Consider the following 25,172-nt stretch of genomic DNA (forward strand, 5'->3'; position numbering starts at 1 on the left):
AAAGCAGAGGCTTAATTCTTACTAACATATTTATTCCTAAAGACTGTCATTGCAAGCGTGATCTACTGCTTGCTGGTGCTCTACCTTTAGCAAAGCAAACTTTGTGTTGTTGTTTTTTTCAATCAACAAATTTGTATTGGGCACTTTCATGTTCTAGGTTCTTCTGTGCTTAATACTTGTTATTAAAACTAAGAACTAAAATATGTGTGGTAACCAGTTGTGGATAGGTGTAAGATTACATTTACTTTTTTATTCAAAACTGTATGCTCCAATCTAAACATACTCATCCTTCTCATAACCCTCACATCCCTTTCCAGGGTGAGGCAGGCTTGCAGTGAACATCCTAGATTGTTTTCATTATAGCAACTTCAGCAGAAGGTTCTTACAACACTTCCCCCCAAAGGATAAAATCAACAATAATAATATTCCCACAATCAAGGTAAACCATGTCAGAAGGTATATATTGAGAGTGCTGATAGAGGTCCTGAAGAATTTCAGAAACTGCTCTCCTGTACTCTTACCTACCAATTTTAAATGGTCTCAAATGCTGATGGAAGAAATCACTTCTCCATTAATTGCTTTGTGATTTTATTCATACTGATCATTTCTTGTCAAGATGTGGCTTTCAGGTAAAATGGAAGATTTCTTTGTCTCATCTATCAGAGAAACTTGTGAGATTGTTATTGGTAACATTTGGGGTAGCTCACTCACCCCATAGTATTAACTAGAGTAATTCATTAACTAAGGGCAGTATTAACTAGAGGTGTGTGGGTCAGTAGGGTAGCCATTTGCCACATGTGGCTGTTAAGCTCTTGAAATGTGAGTTGTGTGACTGAGGACTTAATTTTAATTATTTTTATAAAAATTTTTTAATGTTTGTTTATTTTCGAGAGACAGAGAGAGACAGAGCGGGAGCAGGGGAGTGACAGAAAGAGGGAGACACAGAATCCGAAGCAGGATCCAAGCTCTGAACTGTCAGCACAGAGCCATATGTGGGGTTAGAACCCACAACTGAGATCATGACCCAAGCTGAAGTCGGATGCCTAACTGACTGAGCCACCCAGATGCCCCCCTAATTTTAATTTTTAATTGTAGTTAAAATTTAAACAGCCACATTTGGCTAGTAGCTACCATAACTGGACAGTGCTGGTTAGAGAAATCCTTAGACAGATTTAGGAAAATCGGTTTTGGATCACACTGCTTGTATTAGGCTTTACCAAGTGACACTCTAATCTGACTTCCTGAGGATCCTTCACCTCCTAGCTTAATTGCAAAGAGCAGTTTCCATTCTTCCTTTGAGGATTTACACCGGAATTTTACAACATTTATAAGTATAAGCAGCATCCAGACATTGTAGTTTTCTATCTCTATAAACTTTCCTATTCTAGTTGGAGCCATATAAGTATATGGTTTCCTCCATATATTGTACAAATTTTCCAGTTGTAGAAGTATAGATCAGTATATATCTATCTTTCCCTTTTCCTTCCTTCCTTCCTGCCTGCCTTCCCTCCTTCCTCTTGCCCACTACCACACCCTTCCTTCTTTCCTTCCTTCCCTTCTTTCTCGCTCTCTTTTTTAACATAAATCTCTAGCCCACATCAGGAGGACAGCTCCACCCCCCTCCTATATTCCCCCACCTAATGAACTTCCAAGCAAACTAACTTTTGGCTGAATTTCATGCCTCTAAAACCAGCTCCTCCTCTTCCCCTTAGTCTGTTTCCTTGATCCAGGCCCTGAAGCAGCCCTGTGTACTCCTGTGGAGCAGGAGTGCCTTGCTTATTGGTCTCTGGCCCATTCATTGTGTGGCTTAGATGCACCTTGATGACAGCAAGGATGTCTTAAATGTTGTGTCCTGACTGTGTCAATTAATACGTCTTTCATCTAACTCTTCACAAAAAGGAGAAGTCATAATTAATCTGCAGCTTCCACAAACAGACAAATTGACTAGCTTGGGGCAGTAGACTGATTTTGTATAGTATATTATCTCCATGAGATTCAGTGGATTACTGTGATACCATCACATTTGGGACTTGATACCACAAAGCTGGGATCCCAGCCTCAAGGATCATGCCATCTGTCACAGGGACCATTCTCACTCTTGGATTAAATCGGTAAATTTGCAGACCTATGAAAACATTGTTACTTTTTTTAGAGCCTCTCAACTGCCATACCTGGCTGGTTTAGTGAATGGATTATTATTCATATGGTCTGGTTCTGAGAGTTTTCTCTTCTGCTTTTAAAATTCACTGAATCCACATAGGATAAGAAATATTCAGTAGGGTACTTTGTGTTTGCAGTATTGCTAAACTATGTCAAATGCCTTAAAGTAGGATGGGACGGTACAGCCAAAGCTGCTCTTTGGTAGGATAAAGTTCACTTCTCCCACTTCCCTAGTTGAATTGATTAGCAGCTATCTCTTTTTAAGACACCAGACAAATGATAGTTATTTTTCAAACAAAATCTCACAACTAAACACCATCCAGCTAATGTAGTGCTAAATCTTATGAGTCCAGAGGCACCTGGGTGGCTCAGTTGGTTAAGTGTTTGACTTGAGCTCAGGTCATGATCTCATGGTTCATGAGTTTGAGCCCTGCTTCATGAGTTTGAGCCCCGCATCGGGCTCTGTGCTGTAGCTCAGTGCCTGGAGCCTGCTTTGGAGAGCCTCCCTCTCTCTCTGCCCCTCCCCTGCTCTCTCTCTCTCTTAATCTCTCTCTCTCAAAAATAAACATAAAGAAAAAATCTTATGAGTGCGATTATTTCTCAGTTGTGATAGACACTGGATAGTACATAATGACTTCTGGTACTTCTTGGGTCCAGCCTGAGATAGACAGGGGGCTCTTTGTACTAAGATGAATGTGGTTTCAGGACTCTAGCTTGTACAGTTTCCTGTTTGTCACCAGTGGTCTGGAATTGTTGCCCATGACACTGTGGTCAAGCCTGTCTTCTGTGCCCCATTCTATCTCTCAGTCTAGAGGGCTGCCCTGTGAGAGGTAGGGCACACCATTTCCTAGTGATCCGCCCTCTCCTTTATTATTATTTCGTCCTGGGTCAAAGGCTATAGTTGAGAAATGCCATATTAGCTTAAGGCAGAGGGCTGCAGTGGTTTTGATGGTGGTTATCTGCCCAAGAATGCCTCCCCCCAACTTAGAGCCCACTGAGTTCCTCAGATTACAGAAGGAGGTTCAATAGAGTCTATTCAGTAAGTGCTTCCAGGCTTTTAACCTTTTGGAAGGTCCTAGGATATTTTTGCAGGAAGAGCTCAATTCCCACATGCTGATAGTTGGTTCCAATAGCAATAATTACATACTCTAAAACTGGGCTCCTGCCAACCTCGGTTTCATCTCAGGTGCATGATGCTGTAATGTGCCCAGTGTCCCTCGGCCGAAACATCTACCCATGCCATATTGATTAACTTCATTGTTAAAATTGTTTTTTTCCGCCCCTAATCCTTTTGGTAGGTGTCTATATGAGTAATGGTTTCCTAGGGCTGCCATAACCAATTACCACAAATTTAGTGGCTTAAAAAATAGACATTTATTCTCTCCCAGTTCTAGAGGGTGGAAGTAGGAATCAGTGTTGGTAGAGGTACACATGGCCAGAGGTTCTGAGGGAGAATCCATTCTATTCCTGTCTCCTAGCTTCTGGCAGCTGCTGGTGATCCTTGGTGTTCCTTGTCTTGTGGCTGCTCTCCAATCGCTGTCTCAATCTGCATATCATCTCTTTTTTTTTTTTTTCTGTGTCTCTGTGTTTTCTCCTTTTCTTACATGGGCACCGTTCATTGAATTTAGGACTTATTTTATTTTAAATTTAAAAAAATGTTTATGTATTTGGAGGGGGGGAGGGGCAGAGAGAGGGAGAGAGAGAATCCCAAGCGGGCTCCATTGTCAGCACAGAGCCTGACATGGGGCTTGATCTCAAGAACCTGTGAGATCATGACCTCAGCCAAAATCAACAGCCAAATGCCTAAACAACTGAGCTACCCAGGCACCTCTAGGACCCATTTTAAAACTGGAATGATCCTATCTCAATATCTTTAATGTAATTACATCTGCAAAGACTCTATTACCAAATAGGTCACATTCACAGGTATCAGGGGTTAGAACTTGGACATATATTTTTTGGGACAATATTCAACTCACTAAAAATACGAGATACAAAAATAGTGGTTTGATTTAATAGTATGCCTGAATTTTATAAAAAGCATCCTCAAACCTTTTGGTCATAATTTACCATTTTAGGATCTTCCATCCAGTTGGTGATTTTGACTTCTGGAGTCAATTTGGATTCTTAACTTCCTGTTGCCCCAAACTTCTAGCTCTCTTAATTGCCAGTGGCACAGAGCTCCCTCATTGTGTGGAATGGCCTTACCCCTTCCGTAGACAGGATGTTTATGACAAAAGGTGGAAGGTAGTGCCTGTCCACTGAGGCTCATTCCCTGTTAAATGCATGGTTCTGCCTGTGTTGTACACTGTTACTTTTGATTCAAGGGTAAAGTCCCTGGAGGATACCCAGTTTGTTTGGGCAGCTGAAGGTAAGGTTCCAGGTCAATTAACTCACATAGCCATTCCTCATCCTTTCTTGGACATTTCCCCCCCCCCCCCATTTAATAATCAAAGACTGACAGCCTGTATTGCTACATGAGACAGAGAGTTCCAGTTTACAAAATAACTCAGCAACCTCTGGTGAATCTCTCCACTAGTTCTAGTGGTAAGCCAGCAATTGTTTTTCAAAAACAGCATAATTCTCAGAGGCTGGAAACATTGTCTTTGTCTAAAACCCTAAATACTTCTGCTATATTTTTCATATTAGGGTCTGCCTACCCACCCCCCTACCCAAAACATTTTATGAGAGAGGCAGAAATCACATAGACCTCAAGTCTTATCTTTCTTTCCAACTTATGGGAACCAAGGGCTAGAGCTGACCAGACTGTGCCTTGTAACTTGGCCAGGGCTGGTCACTGAAGCTCCTCTGAACCCTGTCCAAAGTATGTGTCCTTTTGGATAACCCAAGATATGGAGTAAGAATTCCAAGGTGTAGCATATGCTGACTCTAAAACCCAAAGTTAATGGAACCTGAAGACTCCTTGTAGAAAATAGACAATTAAATTAACAGTTGCCCAAATATAATGGATCTTGCAAAAATTAATGGAATGCTTCACTACCTGTCATAGGCTTAAGTACCACTACTTCTTAATCCCTGTCTTCTGGATTCCTTGTAGTGGCTCCCGAGACCTGATGGCACATAATCATCCCCTCAGGTATAATATTAAGAACTGCAGTGCCTCTGCCACTTTTGTTTCATGGGATCTTTTCAACATCACCTGACCAGTGAGAAAAGAAGAGAGAAACAAGGATGCAGAATGATACCACCTAAGGCATTTGTAACCTAGTCTGTCCCTTTTAGTGGTTTCCTGTGCCCTCCTCTGATTTAAAGTAAAGGGAACATCCAACTATTCTTTTTGTTTAATGTTTATTTATTTTTGAGAGACAGAGAGAGAGAGAGAGAGAGAGAGAGAGAGAGAGAGAACAGGGGAGGTGCAGAGGGAGAGGAGGACAGAGAAAATGAAGCAGGCTCCATGCTGACAGCAGAGAGCCTGATGCAGGGCTTGAACTCACGAACTGTGAGATCATGACCTGAGCCAAAGTTGGATGCTTAACCAACTGAACCACCCAGGTGCCCCTCCAACTATTTTTGATACTGGCAGAGACAGAGAGCCATCCTTGAGCAGATCTTTGTTAGGCAGGCATATTCCAGGCAGATTTAACCCAGATGAAAGGTGTAGTGGCTTTTTTTCTTTTTTTAACAAAGCCAAATCCTTCCTCATAGTATGACAAATTCTAGGACGGGGATGGACCAGTGTAGAAAAGGAACCCTTAACAAGTAGAGTAGGCAATACCTTTGTTTTAGTTTTTTAAAGCATGTGTTTGATCCACCACCATAGCATTCCATTCATTTTTGCAAGATCCATTATTTCTGGGCAACTGTTAATTGAATTGTCTATGTTCTAAAGGGAGTCTTCATGTTCTATTAACTTTTCCTACAGAGAATTTCATACTTCTACAGAATGGAGAAGGCCATTGAGGGGGCAACCTATGTAAGGGAATACTGTGATACTATGGTGATTAATTAATAGATATATTAGTTTCCCAGGGTTATCAAGGTAAATTACCACAGACTGTGGCCTAAAACAACAGAACTTTATTCTCTCACAGTTTTGGAGGCTGGAAGTCTGAAATCAGAGTGTTGCTGGGCCATGCTCCCTCCAAAATTTCTAGGGAAGAACCTTTCCATGCCTCTTTCAGCTTCTGGTCATTTCAGGCCTTCCTTGGCTTCTGGCAGCATAATTCCAATCTCACTTCCATCATTGGATGGTGTTCTCCCTGTGTGCCTTATGTCCCCTTCTTATAAGGATACCAGTCATATTGGATTAAGGACCCATGCTTCTCTAGTATGATCTCATCTTGATTACACCTGCAAAGATCCTGTTTCCAAATAAGAACACATTCATGGGCATCAAAGGTTAGCACTTGAATATATATATATATATATATATATATATATATATATATATATAATTATATATATATATATATATATAATTATATATATATAAATTTTTTTGGCGGGGGTGGGGGACACAATAAACCTACAACCAGTGGGTTTCTACTTTTAATGCCTACACCAAGGAGTTTGAGGGAGTGGGTAGCAGCCACACTCCAGAAATCTTTAAGATCAAGTTATACTGCCTTAGGGGGTATCATTCTGCATTCTTGTTTTCTTTTTCCCTCATCTTAATTGGAAACTGCAATATGGCTGGCTTCTTCTTGGATACTCCATGATCAACATTGTAATACTGTAATTTCTGTCAATCTGGGCTTTGTTGACTCAGGGCATTCTTCTGGGTTGCCCCAAGTTTTTTTCTTTTTTTTTTTTAACCTACCTTTTGGGCTCCTATTTTTCAACACCAGCCAGTTCCTATGACTTTTATACTTAAGGTTTTAGAGAGACCAGTAGAATCATCAATGGCTTTATTCCTAAGTTTTAAGCTCCTTGTTCTACATATCCAGAGAGGGATTTAGCAGGCCTTTGAAAAATACCTACCCATGTAGTCTTGCTTCCAAATGCTTTTGACTCCCTTAGCATTGCTCAAGGCTGGTGATTCTTTCATATGCTTTCTCTGGTAGCATTGTGATTGACTAATTCTGGCAGTGCTGAGATTTTTAAAACAGATATACCATCCATATTTCTAGGGAAGCTCAAGAAGTGGGCCTAATTTGTCAAAAGGTAATTATCAGCTCTCTGATCACTGATGGGTGAAGGAATTCAGGCTAAAGCCTACCAATGCATGATACTTTCCTAGCTATAGAATTTGGTTCTGAAATGGCCATGTAACCCAGTGGAAGGCAAGTAGATTCTGGGTGGCTTCTGGGAAATAGATGTCCTAAATTATAAGATGGTCCCTTTTTTTCTCTTGACGGTATGCACAGATATGAGGCCTGAAACTGCTGTAGCCACCTTGTGCCTAGCTTGGGAATGAAGCTGACACTTGTAGGGGGGAACAACTGAGAGATCTGTAGAGAACTAGATTTGAAGCTGTGACTGATCCACAATTAATCATCACTCTATGGTAGTGTTTTTCAATTATGTTTAGATTGGATTTCTTGTTTTTAAGAACTGAATTGGGTTTTCTGTTCCCTTAGTTTGAAAGCGTTTTATCTGGTACATCCTGATGGGTCTCTTTGAGCAAATACAGGTCTAATGGAAGAAATGGTGATTCCCATCAGGCTCCCAAGGGAGTCCATTTCCTCTGTGCTAAGCAGAGGACTCAGGCTCTGTAACCTCATATCTGTAGAAGTCAGTCATCAGCTTAGCATCCCCAGAAATCTGGCAATAGATGCCATCCTTTGCAGTACTTCTGTGTCAGACCATGGATTTTTTCCATGTAACCATGCTGAGTAATACAGTTTCTTCCACAATTGTTATCAAGCACCCCTCATAGATTGGGTGAGGAGAGGAATAGAGTTTTCATCAGGATCAATGGATTGCTTGGATTCCTGAGCCTACACTCAGTTTACCAAGTACTGTTAAAGACAAGACGGGATTTTCCAAACAGATGACAGTAACAATTCATAATCCACAGTAAGTGGATCCTCTGTGTGCACTCTCTCCTGCTCTACAGCAGCAATTTCAAATCTTCTTCACTCGCTGCAGATATTCTTACCAATTTCTAGAAAAAGTAAAAAAAAAAAATCAGGCAGGAGCCACAACCAACCTCCATGAAAACAAAGACATACCAGCACCTGCTCTAACCCTTTGTTTTTTAATGTGTATTGATTTTGAGAGAGAGAGCGAGCGAGAGCAGGGGAGTAGAGAGAGAGAATCCTGAACAGGCTCTGTATTGTCAGTGCACAGTCGTACCCACAGGGACTTGATCCCACCAACTGTGAGATCATGGCCTGAGCAGAAATCAGGAGTCAGTGGCTTAAGGGACTGAGCCACACAGGAGCCCCTACCCTAACCCTTTTAAGGGTTTCAGAGGAAGAGGTGTCTTGTCCGCCCTCCAAGCTTAGGGTGTAAGAGCTAGGTGTCCCGGGGCTTTACCCTTGAAACTCAAAGAAAGGGAGGTAAGAGAACTAGAAGAAAGAAAACAGGGTAATGCTACCCAACAGTAAGAGCTAGAGAAGCAGTAAAGGAAGCCTGTGGCTAAACCCTGGCGATGACTATTAGGAAAATACCAGAGGATGCCCCGCCTGCTGGTGCGCTTTGAGCAGCCTGTGCGGTCGTAAAGCCAGGCCTCCAACCTAAACGGTCTGGCGTCTGAGTCTGTAGGTTAGCTTCCCAGGGTGTCCCTGCCTACCGCTCCCAGCCCGAGGGCACAAATACAATCCTCAGAGGCGAGGGAGGCCGAAGGCGGTGGCTGTGGAAGCCCCTCAGGTTATCCTTGTGCCTCTCTTACATAGTTTCTTTGCCCACTCGATGTGCACAACAAAATTTTCCATAGCTAACCCTTTGCGGTGGTGAAAGTACATTCCAGAAAGAGACACACCAGCGAACTGGGCCCGAGGAGGGGAACTCAAACTTACAGGGAGCAAATTTGGGGAAGGGGGGCGGATACTAAGCCAACCTGCTGCCCTGCGGGGGCTCCCGGGGCGGGGCAGCAGAAGGGGGAGCGCTTACAAAGAACCCCGCCGCCGCCATCCCGCGCCCCCCCTCCCCGTCCTGCCCCCCCAACCCCCACCCCACGCCTCCCGGGACGGCCCGCTCCGCCTGTCTGAGTCACGGCTGGAGCTGGGGAGGAGCCGGGAAAGGAGGCCCCAGCCCAGAGTGCAGCCAGCGGCCGCAGGGAGAGCAGGCAGGGAGGCCGGAGATCATGGGGGAGAGCGCGCTGGAGCCGGGGCCTATGGCCGCAGCGCCGGCGAGGGGCCCGGTGCACGCCGTGACGGTGGTGACGCTGCTGGAGAAGCTGGCCACCATGCTGGAGGCGCTGCGGGAGCGGCAGGGGGGCCTGGCTCGGAGGCAGGGAGGCCTGGCGGGCTCTGTGCGCCGCATCCAGAGCGGGCTGGGGGCGCTGAGCCGCAGCCACGACACCACGAGCAACACGCTGGCACAGCTGCTGGCCAAGGCGGAGCGCGTGGGCTCGCACGCGGACGCCGCCCAGGAGCGCGCCGTGCGCCGCGCCGCCCAGGTGCAGCGGCTGGAGGCCAACCACGGGCTGCTGGTGGCGCGCGGGAAGCTCCACGTCTTGCTCTTCAAGGTCAGTGACCACAGGCGTCCCCCACCTCCCGGCCACCATCTGGGCCAACCCCACCCCCCACCCCCACCCCCCTTACCCGGCCGCCTACCACACTCGCATTCCTGACCCCATCCGGTGGAACGGACTTGCAGAGCCGCACCCACTTCCCACCACGGTGCCCCATCCCTCAGAGCCTGAACGCAGCCTGGCCAACCAGGGTCGGCCAGCTCGAGCTCAGGCCACGTACACCGAATTTGCTCCAAGTCCCAGCCCATCCCTGAATGGAAATAACGGTGGCGGAAGTGCATCCTGCGACCGTTCCCTGCCTCCAATTCTTGCCCCTGCGACCACCAGCCTGCTTAAGCGGGTCCCACCTAATTTCCAAACTTTTGCAGTTTGCCAGTAGCTCCCCCTCTCCACCCCTGCCCCCTGCTCTCCCACGCCTGCCTTTTCTTTGCCCCTTGGGCCCGCCCCAAGGATGGGGCGGTTCCCCGGTGTAATTGAGGAGAGAGGGCCAGGCTGCTGCGGGGTAGGGGACCGCCAGGGTCAGAGCTGTGTTCATCACATGCAGGAGGAGGCTGAAATCCCAGCCAGCGCCTTCCAGAAGGCGCCAGAGCCCTTAGGCCCGGCAGACCAGCCCCAGCCTGGCCCAGAGCAGCCGGAGGCCGAAGTTGAGGAGAGCTCAGACGAGGAGCCTGTGGAGTCAAGGGCCCGGCGGCTTCGGCGCAGCGGGTTGCAGAAGGTACAGAGCCTGCGAAGGGCCCTCTCTGGTCGGAAAGGCCCCGCAGCACCAACGCCCACGCCAGTCAAGCCACCTCGCCTAGGCCCTGGCCGGAGGGCTGATGGCCAGCCAGAAGCCCGGCCTGCCCTGGAGCCCAAGTTGGAGCCAGAACCTCCACAGGACACCGAGGAAGATCCCGGGAAATCTGGCGCTGCTGAAGCCGCGGTGCTCCAAGTAGAGAGTGCGGCCTGAGGGCTGGTGCTGTCTGCTTCTCTTGTGCCTATGCCTAGTCCCCAAATAAATCTCCCTCTCCCAATGCAGCATTCACGCCCAAATAAGGAGTGAATCCTGCACCCATAGCCCAGCTCTGGCCTTCCCTTCCCAGTGCCTTCAGTTTAGCCTGCATCCTCTAAAAGAGAAGCAGCTGCCCACACCTGCTTGCACTCCCCTTCAATAAAAGTAATGTCACCTAATCCAGACTCCATGTGAAGGGGTGGGAGGAAAAGGCTTGGAGGAGTAAGACAAATGTCGGAACCTGGAATGTGCCTTCAATTTCAACCAGATCATTGTATCGTTTCTCAGGTTCCCACTGAGTCTTGGGCACATAGAAAAAACCTGCTGGCCATTTGCTTCTTGAGCACTTTACTCGTGGAGAGGCATCCAGTACAGTCTCTTGCTGTAGGTGCTCAATAAATGTCAACAAGTGGTTTTCCTTTTAGTTTCTTCTTCCTCTTCCATCTCTTAAAAGTTGGGCTTTCCACTATTCTCAGCCTTCTCATTCTGGGTTGTCCTCTGTGAACAGACTGACTCCCAAGCCTTTGCCACCAGCCATACACACTCCAAGACCACTGTCCTGAGCCGCAATTGAAATGTACCTCAAGTCAGTGTCCAAAGGAAGCAACCTATCTTTTAATTAAGTTCAATTTCAATTTAATATTTATTGAGCACTTAGTATGTATCATTCAAAATGGCATCTCCTCTTGCGTTTTCTTTACCAATGAATGTCACCACCATCCACACAGAAACCTGGGAGTCCTCCCTGGAGGACTCCCTCTCTCTCTCAGTGCCCTCCCCCATGGAAACAGTTACCTCTGCAGTCTGACCACTTTTTGAATACCCATGGCCACTGCTCTGTTTTAGGCCTTATCTTTCACCTGACCATTATTTGAACTGCCAATCTGATCCCATCATCCTCCTGCTTCAGACCCTCAGTGGCTCCCCATCACCTTCAGAATAAAGTCTGAGTTCTTGAATATTCCTTCAGCATCTTTAATATAACTTTTTGTGATCTGGTTCCTGCCCATTTTTGTAGCCTCATCTTTTGTCGCTTCTCCTCATTCTATTGAATTACACTGAGCTGTGTGCTCTCATCCTCATCTCTAACTCTCCTGCAAAACTCAGCAAGGCACCCCTGTTTCAGGGTCAGGTGCTTCTCTTCCTTGTTCCCAAAGACCTCCTCTACACCGCAGTGCTGTCTGGTTTGTGATTGATTGCAGTTACTCTCCCCATCCCATCCCACTACACTGTGGCTCCTCTGCTGTAGGGATTGTTTTATTAATTTCTGTATTCCCCATGCTAGATACCATGCCTGGCCCACAGTAGGCCCTCATGCAGCAAGAGCATCACAGAAGAAATGGGAAGTGCGAGGGGATTAGCTAGGGATGGGAGCATGGTCGTCAGCCCATTCAATCAGTTATTGTCATATGAAAACATTTTTGAGTACCTAATGTGTTTGTAGGCCCTGTGTTAGGTCTTTGAACACCAAGATAACAATCCTGAGGCCTTTAGGGACTTCAGAGTTTAGGGAGATGCAAACATGATGATGTAAGTGTAGTGATTGTTATGTTATTTTGAGACAAAAGAGGGAAGGGATGCAACCTAACCTGAAGGAGGGTAAGTGGGGGATGTTTAAGGCCATATTCTTGGAAAAGGTAAATAGCGAGATGGAAAACAGGAATGGTGTGTGGCAGTAGAGCTCAGTGGTTATAGTTTGGCTTCTTAGTTCCTTCATCTTTTTTTTTTTTTTTAAGCTTATTTATTTTTGAGAGAGAGAGAGAGAGAGAGCGGGAAAGGGGCAGAGAGAGATGGGGTCAGGATACGAAGGAAACTGCTGACAGCAGAGAACCCGATGTGGGGCTCGAACTCACGAACGGTGAGATCATGACCTGAGCTGAGTTAGATGCTCAACCAACTGAGCTACCCAGGCGCCCCTCTTCATCTATTAAATGGGCAAATGATAGCCTCTATTGGGCTGTTGTGAGGATTAAGTTACATAAGTATCTAGCACAAGTGCCTGGAGGAGAGTTTGTTTTAGGTGTATAATTCGTTCACCCAGTTATTCAACAAATATTTACTGAACTTGGAATTTCTGCCAGACCCTGTTTTAAGAGCTGGAGATACAGTGGCACATGAGAAAGACAGGATCCCTGTCTTTGTGGAGAGTGTAGGGGGAGACCGGCAATAAACAAGTATACTATGAGACAGACAAAAACAAGCAAACATATGTACTAGGTCTTTCTGGTTATGGGCCCTGAAGGAAAGAAAGAAGTAAGGATACAGATAATGACTGGGGTAGGGGAGTACTTTAGATGAGGAAGTCGGGGATTTAAATTTTTTAAAAAAATCTTTTTTTTAATTTTTTTTTTTACTTTTGAGAGAGAGAGAGAGAGCAGGGGAGGGGCAGAGAGAGAGGGAGACACAGAATCCGAAGCAGGCTCCAGGCTCTGAGCTGTCAGAACACAGCCCGACGTGGGGCTCCAGCTCACAAACCTTGAGATCATGAACTAAGCCGAAGTCAGATGTTTAACCAACTGAATTACCCAGGTGCCCCAAGGAAGTTGGGGATTTAAAACGGGAGCAGAATTCACTAGTGACTTACAATTTTTTTCTGATGAATTCAGTTAGAAGAGTCTAAGCTCCCACTGACTATGACTGGCGGGAAGTCTATTATCAGTCACTTTAGGGCTCCTCTCCTTTCTTAGATTGTACAGTTATACCAGGAGGTTCACACCATTTCCTGGTCTCTCAGACCTTGGATGTCTCTACTGCTATTGCTTCTCATGGCCACACGATGCCACTGTTGGGGTACCAGTGTCCTGGTTGTTGTGTCAACAACCCAGAGGTTTCCTGTCCAGCTCTGTACCCAGAATCCGGGGTCCTTCCATAGAGGCTGGCTCTGCTGTAGCTCCATTTCCTTTGGAGAAATTCAGGACTCGTCCTGCAGGCTTCCAAGCCTTAGTATGCAGACTGTATCAGCTTCCCGGCAGCCACTCCTTTTAAGGTTCTGCCATCACAGAGGGGCTGGTCTGAGTAGGCTCATTTCTCTATCCCCAAGGAAAAACAAATTCTTGTTCTTTTTCCAAATCCTTGGAAACCTACCCAATTTCCCCCTTTCAACTCGTAGACAAATCAAGAGCCCAACTGCACATTTCTTACATAAAATGTCTTGATAGTTCATGGGGAAGCACATGAAGGCTCAGAGAGCCTGCACTCTGACCTTAGGAACCTAAAGCCTCAGCTAACTTGGATGTGTGTGTGTGCTACTTTTTATTCCTTCCTGGTGCTTCTACAGCAGAAGTGATAAAAATCAGTTAAAACAAAACTAACTTATTTTCTTAATAGTTCTCTTTGTTACATTTTGTTCTCCATCATTACCACTATTGCTGTTGTTATTAATATAAACTAAAGGGAGTGGAGACTGACACAGAGTACCAACTTGTCATCCGGCATATGTGGCATTTAGGTGGCCGCTTTAAGCAATGTGGAGGCACACTGGTGGATTACCAAAATTCAGAGTTTGGTTCTCAGTTCTTCAGATGAGAAGCACAATTTATTATGTGTTCCAATGTGATTAGGCTGAGAGAGACTGATCTGCAATAACTGAACTTAGAAAACACTGGTTACCTTGAGTGCTGGATTCATTGCTTTGTGTGAGAAATCCAACTGCTAAGTGAAGTAGAATAGTCTAACTAGCTAGTCAGAACCTTTTCCATCCTGCAACATGGAGAGCCAAAGTAAGATCTTAAAGTGTAAGGAAATAGAATTGTAGAAATGGGATGAAGAAAATCAATAGGATTATCAAACCTGGTATGACCATTTTCTGCTGTGATATTCCTCCTACATGGATAAGAATATGTACATTCCTGGCAGGAAATTTCTTCCCCTGTTAAGTACTGGAGATCCTTTTGACTTTCCTTTATTGAGACTTGAATCCATATACCCTTATCATTGAAGGGAATCCAAAAGCCATACACCCCACCTGCATTTCCATCACAACATCCACTACCATTTTTTTTTTAACCTATCCTTAGCTGGCCTGTGCTTGAAAAAGGCGGGTGACAAGGAATTCACTACCTCTCAGGCAACTGTATTTTTGGGCAACTTTGGTTGATAGGAAACTTCTTTATACTGAGATCAACATCTGTCTTTATGATTTCTCGTATGTGGCAGTTGGCCACAAAGAAACAAAATTTCTTTATTTCTATGATGTGTGTGTCCTTGGAGTCCAGCTTCAGTGGGCCACACAGGACTGACTCATCTAAAACATCCTTTACATCATCTTCCTCGGGTGAAACATTGCTGGTTTATTCAGCCATTCGTTGTGATCTATTATCAATCTTGGTCATTCTTTTTTGGATTGTTTTCATTTACCCATATCCATTTGGAATAGGGATGTGCCAAGGTGCATAGAAAAAAGTATGGCTTTCATACTCAAAGACATGGGAGCTTCATTGCTGGTGAATGATAATTTCCTTTTTTCGGCTTTCCTATGAGGATTAAATAAGATTTTTTATTTGCCCATTCATTCATTTTATATTTGTTGTGCTAGGTGATGGAGATGGATGGTATAGTATGTGGATCGGGATATAATAGAACTGTAATAGAGCGCTCATAGAACTTACATCAAGCTGGCAGTTATGATAAAGTTTTAAATAAATGCTATGATGCTAGAAGTATAAGTTGCTATGGGAGCACACAAATGCAGCCTCTAACCTAGCAGGGGTGGTAGTAATTACAGAGGAGGTTCTCCTGAGGAGAAATGATCCTCCCTCCAACCTGATTTCTATTTCTTTTTTGTCCTATTGAATTAATTATATAAGTTTCTCAAGTGACTTTTTAGAAGGACCTGAGATATAGTAAAAAAAAAAGTATACTTATCTCAGTATCTCATAGGAAACACTAAATGCAACATATCTCAAACTGTGCTCATCTTTTCTCAGAAGTCAAGATTCTCTTCTACATTTACTTTAGGAAGTGTTAGAACCAAAGACCTGACCCTTTGCCCCCACCCCACCCCACCCCACCCCAATCCCTACATCCAATGAGTCACCAAGTCCTATAGATTCTTTATTAAGAATTCTTGTGAACTTTTCTCTCACAAATAACTAATAAATTTGGACCATTATGGAAACTTGAGAAGAAACCCTGTGCCATAGGAAGGCAGAGCTGAGAAATGGAGAGACACTGAATATCACACTTTGCTTGTGGGCAAAATGGAGTTAATAGCACTATCTACTTTGTGAGTTTGTGAGTTTGTGAGTTAAGTGAGTGGATATATGTAAAATGCTCAGGATAGTGCCAGGCATGTGAGAGCTTAATGTTTGTGGTTGTTTGCTTATGCTCACTTGTTCCCTAAATTTAGTCAGGCAGGAACTCAGCGCTTGCCACAGACATTTTCATTTATGTGAGCTAATAAACATACTTTTTGTTTAATTACAGTTTTGCCTTTGTGTTTGTGTGTGTTTGTGTGTGTGTGTGTGTGTGTGTGTGTGTGTGTGTGTGTATTTGGTTTTCCCCTGCAAATGAAAGATTCCTAATAGACATAGCTCCATTGACACTGGAACCAACATGGAAGGCAAGGGAAACATCTTATTGTTCGTTGTTATCTCCAGCATCTAGCGCAGTGCCTGGCACAGAGTAGGCATTCACTGAATATTTGGAGGATATGCAAATTTATTCCAGTGAGGTGCTGGGAACACAAGGATGAACAAGAACCTGCCTGGAGGAGTTGGCTCATGGATGAGCCCTGTTTATTGTTCTTTGGAGCTCTGTTGTTTCCTCTCAGGGTCAATTAAGGCATAGTAGAGACAATGGCTGGGGCCCACAATCCTTTCTGGGCCGTGAGAGTGTTAATTTTTATGATCAGAAGAAAAAAAATGAACTTTTAGGTAAAAAAGTGTTTTAATATATAATGTTAATGTATTGGCCTTTACCTTTATACCAACACAATTGTAAAATATAATTTTTTTAATGGATGAAGGAGTCCATGAGGGCAAAAGTGCCTAGAGCCCATGGAAGCCACAAGGCAGTCTTGCTTCCTTGGTCTTTTGTCTTCTTTCTCCTTGGAGTTTTCAGGAATTTTTTTTTTTTTTTCCTCTCACACTCATTCTCACATACTCAGTCCCTTAGTTTGATTCTAGCTTTCTCTTTTTTTATGTTCTTTGGCTATTGTTTAGAATTACCCTCAGAGGTGCCTGGGTGACTCAGTGGGTTAAGCATCCTTAAGTATCTGACTTTGGCTCAGGTTATAACCTCACAGTTTGTGAGTTTGAGCCCCACAGTTCCTGATGAGTTCAGAGACATTCAGGGTTGTCGGGCTCTGCTTTGGATTTTCTGTCTCCCTCTCTCTCTCTGCCCCTTCCCTGCACTCTCTCTCTCTCTCTCTCTCTCAAAAACAAATAAATAAGCATTAAAAAGACAATTAACCTCAATTATTTTTTTATTAAAAATGCAGTAGGCTCACTATATGTCATTATTTATTTTTATTTTTGTTTTTTTTCTTAAAGATTTCAGTTTTAAATAATCTTTAGACCCAGTGTGGGGCTGGAACTCCCAACCCCAAAATCAAGAGTTGCATGCTCCACCAACTGAGCCAGCTGCCCCTTGTCCTTTTTTTGTTTTTAAAGAGAGAATTTGTTTTACTTATTAAATTTTAATTCCAGTATAATTAACATCCAATGTTTTATTCTTTTCAGGGGTACAATATAATGATTCAACAATTCTATGCATTACTCAGTGATCATGATATGTGCACTCTTAATTCCCCCTCGCCTATTTCACCCATGCCCCCTCTTCCAACCTTTCCTCTGATAATTACCGAAGTTCTCCATGGTTAAAAGTCTTCTTTTTTAGTTTTATTCTTTTTAGCTTCCTTTGTTTGTTTGTTTTGTTTCTTAAATTCCACATATGAGCGAAATCATATGGTATTTGTCTTTCTCTGGGGCTCCTGGTTGGTTCAGTCAGATAAACATCCGACTCTTGATTTCAGCTCAGGTCATGGTCTCATGGTTGGGTTCATGAGTTTGAGCCCTTCATTGGGTTTCCCACCGACAGACGGAGCCTGCTTGGGATTCTCTCTCTCTCTCTCTCTCTCTCTCTCTCTCTGCCTCTCCCCTTCTTGCACTCTGTCTCTATCAAAATAAAATTAAAAAAAAGGAAAAAAGATACTTGTCTCTGACCGATTTATTTCACTTAGCATTATACTCTCTAGTTCTACCCATGTTGTTGCAAATGGCAAGATTTAATTCTTTTTTATTGGCTGAGTAATATTACATTATATATACATACATACACACACACTACCTCTTCTTTTTCCATTCATCAGCTGAGGGACATTTGGGTTGCTTCCATTCTTAGCTGTTGTAAATAATGCTGCTATAAATATAGGGGTGCATGTATCCCTTAGATTAGTGTTTTTGCATTTTTGGGGTAAATACCAAAGTAGTGTGATTATTGGATGGTACGGTAGTTCTTTTTTTAACTTTTTGAGGAACTGCCATACTGTTTTCCACAGTGACTGCACCAGTTTGCATTCCCACTAAAAGTGCACTAGGATTCCTTTTTCTCCATATCGTTGCCAACACTTGTGTCCTTTATATGCTTTCTTCATTCATGTAGCCATATCTATGCTGCCTCAGGCCCTCAACCACCAGCCTGTGTTCAGCTCTGAAAGCTTTATTCCTATTAGAATGAAACCACTACTTTAAGGGAGCTCCTTGGGCCAGCAGCCTACAGACTCTATTCTCATTGCTATAAAGTAAATTTTGTGTATTCTGCACTTCAGGATGTGCCCATTCACCTTGGAGAAGTACATTCTGCTGGTTCTGCACATGTTCATCTTCTGGGATTTGGGGTTGGGATCATCCTTGCTCTGATCTTCGCTGCTAGATCTTGTGGCTCTTACAAATTTCCTAGTTTCATCAAAGATGCACAGAGTTTGCATTTATGTTCCTCTTTGCTGCTTTAAGACTTTTTCCAAGATGATAAGATGATGAGAAAAATACACAGGTAGAGCAAATATGGGGCCTGGTGTAATAAGTATGTACCATTTCCTTCCCCCTGACAGTTTAAGAAACTTAAAAATTGATTTTATAGAATATAAGTCCAAAGAAGGTGTTAGAATCATCTGAACATAACACAAATACTCCTGAAAATTGAAGGAAACTGTAACCTCATCCAGAGGAATGCTAGGGAACATGAAGCCCAGAGTTACGAGTTACTCCAAAAGCTGGAGTACTGATTTCTCATACAGCATTCCCATATAATTAATGGAGACTAGTAATTAATAGATAATACATACAATACTTATTGATGGAGTTTTCTCTAAAATTTCCTAGCCCTTACAATTTTGGGGGATTAAATTATAGACTTAATTTTTCCCTAGAGTCCTAATTTGAACCTGCATAATTTTTCATACATGTATTACACACACAACCCACATAGAGATTTTAAAACATTTCAGTAGTTGCTTTCATTGGATTCAGTTTCATGGAAAACCTTTGGAGACCTCTCTATAGCTATACACGCACATGTATACCCATATACATATGTATGAATACACACATATATACTTACGTATCATATATATACACACACAAATACATATACAAACAAAGGTGTGGCCATCTTTAAGGGTTAAGGTTTATAATCTATTTCACCATTAAAGAAATACCCAAGTTGAAGAATAATACATCTTTTAGTTCTGTTATATGTTTTCACCACTATATATTTGGGTTTAAAACAAAACATTTAGGGTAAAAGTGACTAAAATTGGAATTGTGCAAGTTAACTTAAGAAACTTCATAAAGGAATTTTACTAAAGCAGGAGTTGTGATAGATTCCCTTCCCTTCTTGATTCTGAAGCAGCTCTCTCAAGGTAGAATTGTTAAGTGGTTCAAAAGACCCCCCTCCACCCTGTTTCTCCCTCTAGAATCTCTATATGGGAGAAATGTCTTGATAATTGTCTGGCTATATTTCATTTTAAGTACCTCTATTTTTCTCCCTGTATGTTGCTTAATTCAATCTATCAAGATCATACTTATCCCTGAAAGAAAAACATCATTAAAAAATCATTCTGAAGAAAAGTCATGACTTTAGACATGATTTAACTCATAATGACATTTTACTTTCCTTAAATGGACTCCACCTTACTTACTTCAGTATACTTGAGAACTATAGATCATTCTGGAATACACAAAACTAATAGTTTTAAACACTGTTTTGACAGGCAAATCACACATTTAGGTAGAACTGATAAGACTTATAATTTCTCAACTTCTCACATATATAAATCACACATTCATTCTGGTCAAAACACTCTCTTCAAAAAATAAGTTTCAGAAAGGAGTTTCTCATATTTATGAATGGAAATTTAATGTTCCCAATTAACTATTTTTAAACATTTGCTTAAAAGGCATCTATTTAAGCACATGTATTTGGAAATGATGTCACATAATTTCAAGGTCAGAATACTCTCTCCTGTCCCCCACTCCTGTTACTTTCCTCCATGGACAGAGAGATTACATATACACATTCCAAATAAATAATTCTGAGTTCAAAAGCATCAATTTACAACCAGCATAGACATAAGTACTCATAATTTCAATGTTTAGCTTGTTTCCAGTCTTTTCTTTGCCATTCCTTTAGAGAGGGTCAGTAAATTTGGAGACTATACATATCTCTACTATTATCCCCCCTCATGTTTAAAACCTTGACTTCTATCCAATTTCCTTTGCTAAGTTAAGATTCATTATTTCAGATATTCTCTATTTTATTTATTTTTTTAAGTTTATTTATTTATTTGAGAGAGAGAGAGAAAAAAAACGAGTGGGGGAGGGGCAGAGAGAGAGAGAGAGGGAGAGAGAGAGGGAGAGAGAGAGAGGGCAAGAAAGAATGGCAAGCCAGCTCCATGCTCAGCACACAGCCTGATGCAGGGCTCGATCTCATGAGCATGAGATCATGACCTGAGCCAAAATCAAGAGTCGAATGCTTAACCAGCTGAGTCTCACAGACACCCCCAGATTCCTCTCTATTTTAAAGTTGACATATAGGGGCATTCTACATAAAGTAGGGAGTATTACTTCCTTGATTTGGTGGAATTTGTTTTTAAAACTTGCAGAACATTATGTGGATCTCAAGTAGTTGATGTGCCCAGGGATAGGCAAGAAGATCAGAGGATAGAGACATTAGCAGAAGGGAAAAAACCCAAATAGTATCCATTAAGGGTAGCTCTTAAAAGATCATAGCACCACCTGGCAATATCATGCAAGAACAAGATCTGGTAATAGGAAATTCCTAGTCCCTAAACGATGATGTAGACTCAACAGAGTCCATGATGAAAACTGTGGCAGGCATGGGATACATTTGTAGGGAGTGTGTGGAAACTGCTTCCCACCACCAAAGCAGCCTCCTGTTGGGTCAGTGGACAGATGAACTGCTTATATAGTGCGTACTAATGGAAAGGACCCTCCGCATATCTACACAAAGATGTGCACTATGATTATTATTCAGTTACTGTTCTATGAGTTCTACCCTAGGTAATAAGAAAGAAAGAATAAATATGTGAAAAGATATCATTAATGTAACTTAGAAAATGTAGAGTAATATAAATTGTGTGATTCCATTAAAAATATATATGTATAATATATATGTCATAGAAAACAATTTACTTTTTGATAGTGGGATGGGGAAATACACACTTGTATTTTTCATTTTTGATTCTTCGATTATTTGCACTTGTGAATATGTATGAATTTTGATAATAAAAAGTGGAAAATTTTACCATTCTACTTAATTCAGAAGTCCTTAGACTATAAATAAAATAGCTCTATCTTTCCTTTTTTTTTTATTTTAGAGAGAGAGAGAGAGAGATAGGGGAGAGGGGCAAAGGGAAAGAGAGAGAGACAGACAGAGAGAGAGAGAGAGAGAGAGAGAGAGAGAGAGAGAATCTTAAGCAGGCTTCATGCTTAGTGAAGAACCCGACGCGGGACTCATTCCCATGACCTTGGGGTTATGACCTCAGTCAAAACCAAGAGTTGGACGTTCAACCCAGGTGCCCTGGTAACTTCATATAATCACTGTCAATTTTTTTAATATTTCTTAACCAAACTGTATATATCTTTCACAGCAGAAGTATGAGCAGAAATTTTGAGTTAAGAATTCTGTAGCTTTTTTCTTTGTATAAATTTTGGCTTTTATTCTTTCCTTTTTCTCTTGTAACTATAGGACTATGCATAGCCCAGGAAAATTCCATGATGAAGAATTAAGTAATCAGAATAGGAGATAATACCACAAAGAAAAATACAACATTCACAATAATGAAATTTCATGCAGCTATCAAAATTATGGTTTAAAATCATTTTAATTATATGAGAAAAATTTCAAAATACAATGGTTTGAAGTATAAGGAAACCAAATCATTTATGCAGTATGATCCCAGCTACATTTTTTTTATTTTATTAAAAAAATTTTTTTTAATCTTTATTTATTTTTGAGAGAGAGAGAGAGAGAGAGAGAGAGAGCGAGTGGAGGAGGAAGAGAGAGAGGGAGACGCAGAATCCGAAGCAGGCTCCAGGCTCCGAGCTGTCAGCACAGAGCCCAATGTGGAGCTCAAACCCATGAACCGTGAGATCATGACCTGAGCCGAAATCGGACGCTTAACCAACTGAGCCACCCAGGCGCCCCCCCAGCTACATTTTAAAATTAAAGTGTGCTGGGGCGCCTGGGTGCCTCAGTCGGTTAAGTGTCTGACCCTTGATTTTGGCTCAGGTCATATCTCATGATTTATGGGATCGAACCCTGTGTGGGGCTCTGTACTGACAGCTGGAGCCTGCTTGGGATTCTCTGTCTCCCTCTCTCTATGCCCCTCTGCAACTTGTGCATGCTCGTGCATGCACTCTCTCCCTCTCTCTCAAAATAAATAAATAAACTTAAAAAGAAATTAAATTAAATTAAAATGTGCATAGGAGGAGGAAGACTAGATAAAAATGTTAACTGTGATGATAGGACAAATCACATGTTTTCTTCTTTATACTTTTTCCTTAGTTTCCGAATCAAATTATTTTTGAACAAGTACAGGAAAAAGTACATATTTAAAACATGTTAAACAACAATAAAACATAGACTCAAGTAAATAAAAGCGGTCAGAAATGAGGATGAAATTTATGAGTGTGAAGTAAAGGTAGGAAGATAGAGGCAATTCTATGCTGAGAGGCTCTATTTAGTAAGAGGGCCTCATATGATTTATACAGAATGGGGTCTTGAGCCTGTACATTTGTTTTTCCAGCATCCAAATAAGGGGCTTTCAGATTGTGTTGAGAAGCCAAAAAAATGCAGAAGATAGATAATCTTTAGTTAGAGGCCGAGTCTCTGCAGGCAGCTGTCCCTCTCTTGACAGAGCTTCAGTAGTGGAGCGCTCCTGCAGGCGTATCTCCATCTTGTCAGCACAGAGAAGAAAATAAAACTGCAGGCATCTGAGTTACTCATAGGGAGCTAAAGCTAAATAAAGAGGAGACAGGGTGGAGGTGGGTGGTGATGGCATGGATCCTAAGCATGGCTTTCAAAGCATAAATACTTACGCTGCACAGACTATCTACAAACTGGGGATATAATTGAACAGACAGCATGAAAAGACAGGAGTCTTCACTGGAGAAAAAATAAGACAAGATAGCCATACCCTGTATGATCACAAACCTCTTACATATACCACATTTAAAGCCGGGGTCTCAGAAAACAAGCTTGTCATCATCCACTCCATTTCCTTTTTTCTGCCTTACTTCTGTCATATTACTTAAACAAAGAGGCCATTAGACTGAGGTGGCTCTAATGCCCGGGCAGTCCACCTAAGCATACCAAACTCTAAGCCTGTAAATGCTTTGAGGTTGCAAAATTGAAACCTAAGGACATCCAGTCACAAACAGCCAACTAGGCTTTTTAAGCAAGAGCCAATCAATAATTTCCTTATCTTGCTTCTAGAGGCTCTCTATATAAGTCTTTACCTTGGCTCCTGTCATGGAGTTCTCCTAGTCACTTCTGATTTGGCACTATCCTATTGGAATGGACAAATGCTTAAATAAACTTAAAAATTTTAATATGCTTCAGTTTTGTCTTTTAACACTTCTGTTAACCTTACCTCCATTGTCCCAATTCCCAATGCTCAAACATTTTGTCTCCTCTGCAAGCATCTCATATATATAATTGGTCAACAAATCTTGAAGGAGCTAGGTATGCAACATTTCACAAATCTAGTCTCATTTCTGTTACATTGCCATTATCCTCATTTAGAATTTTGTTTCTCATGTGGGCTCTTGAAAGCATCTCTTAGATATCCCTATTCAAATCTATGTCATATAATCAGTTGGTCAAAACACTTGATTCAATTCTTGATTTTCTCAAAAACTTGTGATCTCTTCTTCTTAGCCAAAGTTGCATTGTTGTGTGATACTTGTTATATTCTGTTTGTATAATTGTTCCATTCCCCACAATGCTGTTAATTTTTCAAGGGCAGGGATATATTGAATTTATCTTTCAGTCCTCCATAATGCTACATGTATTTAAAAGTCATAAAAATAGGGGTGCCTGGGTAGCTCAGTCGGTTAAGCATCTGACTCGTGGTTTCGGCTCATGTCATGATCTCAGGATTCATGAGTTTGAGCCCTGAATCTGGCTCTGTGCTGACATCGTGGAGCCTGTTTAGGATTCTCTGTCTCCCTCACTCTCTGCCCCTCCCCCACTCACGCTCTCTGTCTCTGTCTCAAAAATAAATAAATAAACATTTAAAAAGTCATAAAAATAATTGTTTCATGTAATAGTGGGCCTTTGGTATATAATTATTAACTTAGCTTCCCTATCCTCTTACCTCAATTCTAAGAAACTCCTCCTAAAAGCATGCCTTAAGTAAGAGAAATAAGGCTGATGCTTCCTCTTGGAACCATAAAGACTACATCCTGAGCACCTGTTTCCACCCATATCCTCCATCAGTGGTGGAAATACATTAATGTGCAGTCCACCCAAGATACTGAGGTTAACAAAAGACTCTTAATGATAGAGAAAAAAGTATGGGTTGACCATGGGAGGTGGGTAGGAGATGGGCTAGATGGGTGATGGGTACTAAGGAGGGCACTTGTTGTGATAAGCACTGGGTGTTGTATGTAAGTGATGAATCACTGAATTCTACTCCTGAGACCAATATTGCACTGTATGTTAACTGAAATTTAAATTTAAAAAGGGGGGGGAAATCAACTTAAAAATACTGAATTATCATCCCTTTTCCATAATTGCCTGTTTGCTGGAAAGTGTTAGCACCTCTATCTCTGTTGGGGATTGATGCCCATGAAGTGTTTACTACTAGGCACAAGTAGATGCAGATCCTGCAATTTGATAGACCCAAGTTCTTTATTTTATTTATCTATTTTTTTAGAGAGAGAAAAAGAGAATAGAGAG

General features: G+C 42.3%; 2 protein-coding genes across 4 annotated transcripts in view; both read left to right on the forward strand.

Annotated features, from left to right (window-relative positions):
* The window catches only part of FHIP1B (FHF complex subunit HOOK interacting protein 1B), a 166,270-nt gene that overhangs the window by 41,077 nt on the left and 100,021 nt on the right, over positions 1 to 25,172 (forward strand). The gene's annotated exons all lie outside the window — the stretch shown is intronic.
* CAVIN3 (caveolae associated protein 3) lies at positions 9,277 to 17,117 on the forward strand. Its single transcript, XM_027052797.2, has 2 exons — positions 9,277 to 9,754; positions 10,305 to 17,117. The coding sequence occupies exons 1-2, from the start codon at positions 9,371 to 9,373 to the stop codon at positions 10,704 to 10,706; spliced, it is 786 nt and encodes a 261-aa protein (XP_026908598.1). The 5' UTR covers positions 9,277 to 9,370; the 3' UTR covers positions 10,707 to 17,117.

The sequence above is a fragment of the Acinonyx jubatus genome, chromosome D1, assembly GCF_027475565.1.
Source record: "Acinonyx jubatus isolate Ajub_Pintada_27869175 chromosome D1, VMU_Ajub_asm_v1.0, whole genome shotgun sequence".
Lineage (NCBI taxonomy): Eukaryota > Metazoa > Chordata > Mammalia > Carnivora > Felidae > Acinonyx > Acinonyx jubatus.

Bases quoted from the DNA above. Each gene is read 5' to 3' on its own strand.
- CAVIN3 (XM_027052797.2), top strand. From the start codon at position 9,371: ATGGGGGAGAGCGCGCTGGAGCCGGGGCCTATGGCCGCAGCGCCGGCG. The intron at 9,755-10,304 runs GTCAGTGACCAC...CATCACATGCAG, and splicing joins TCCACGTCTTGCTCTTCAAG to GAGGAGGCTGAAATCCCAGC.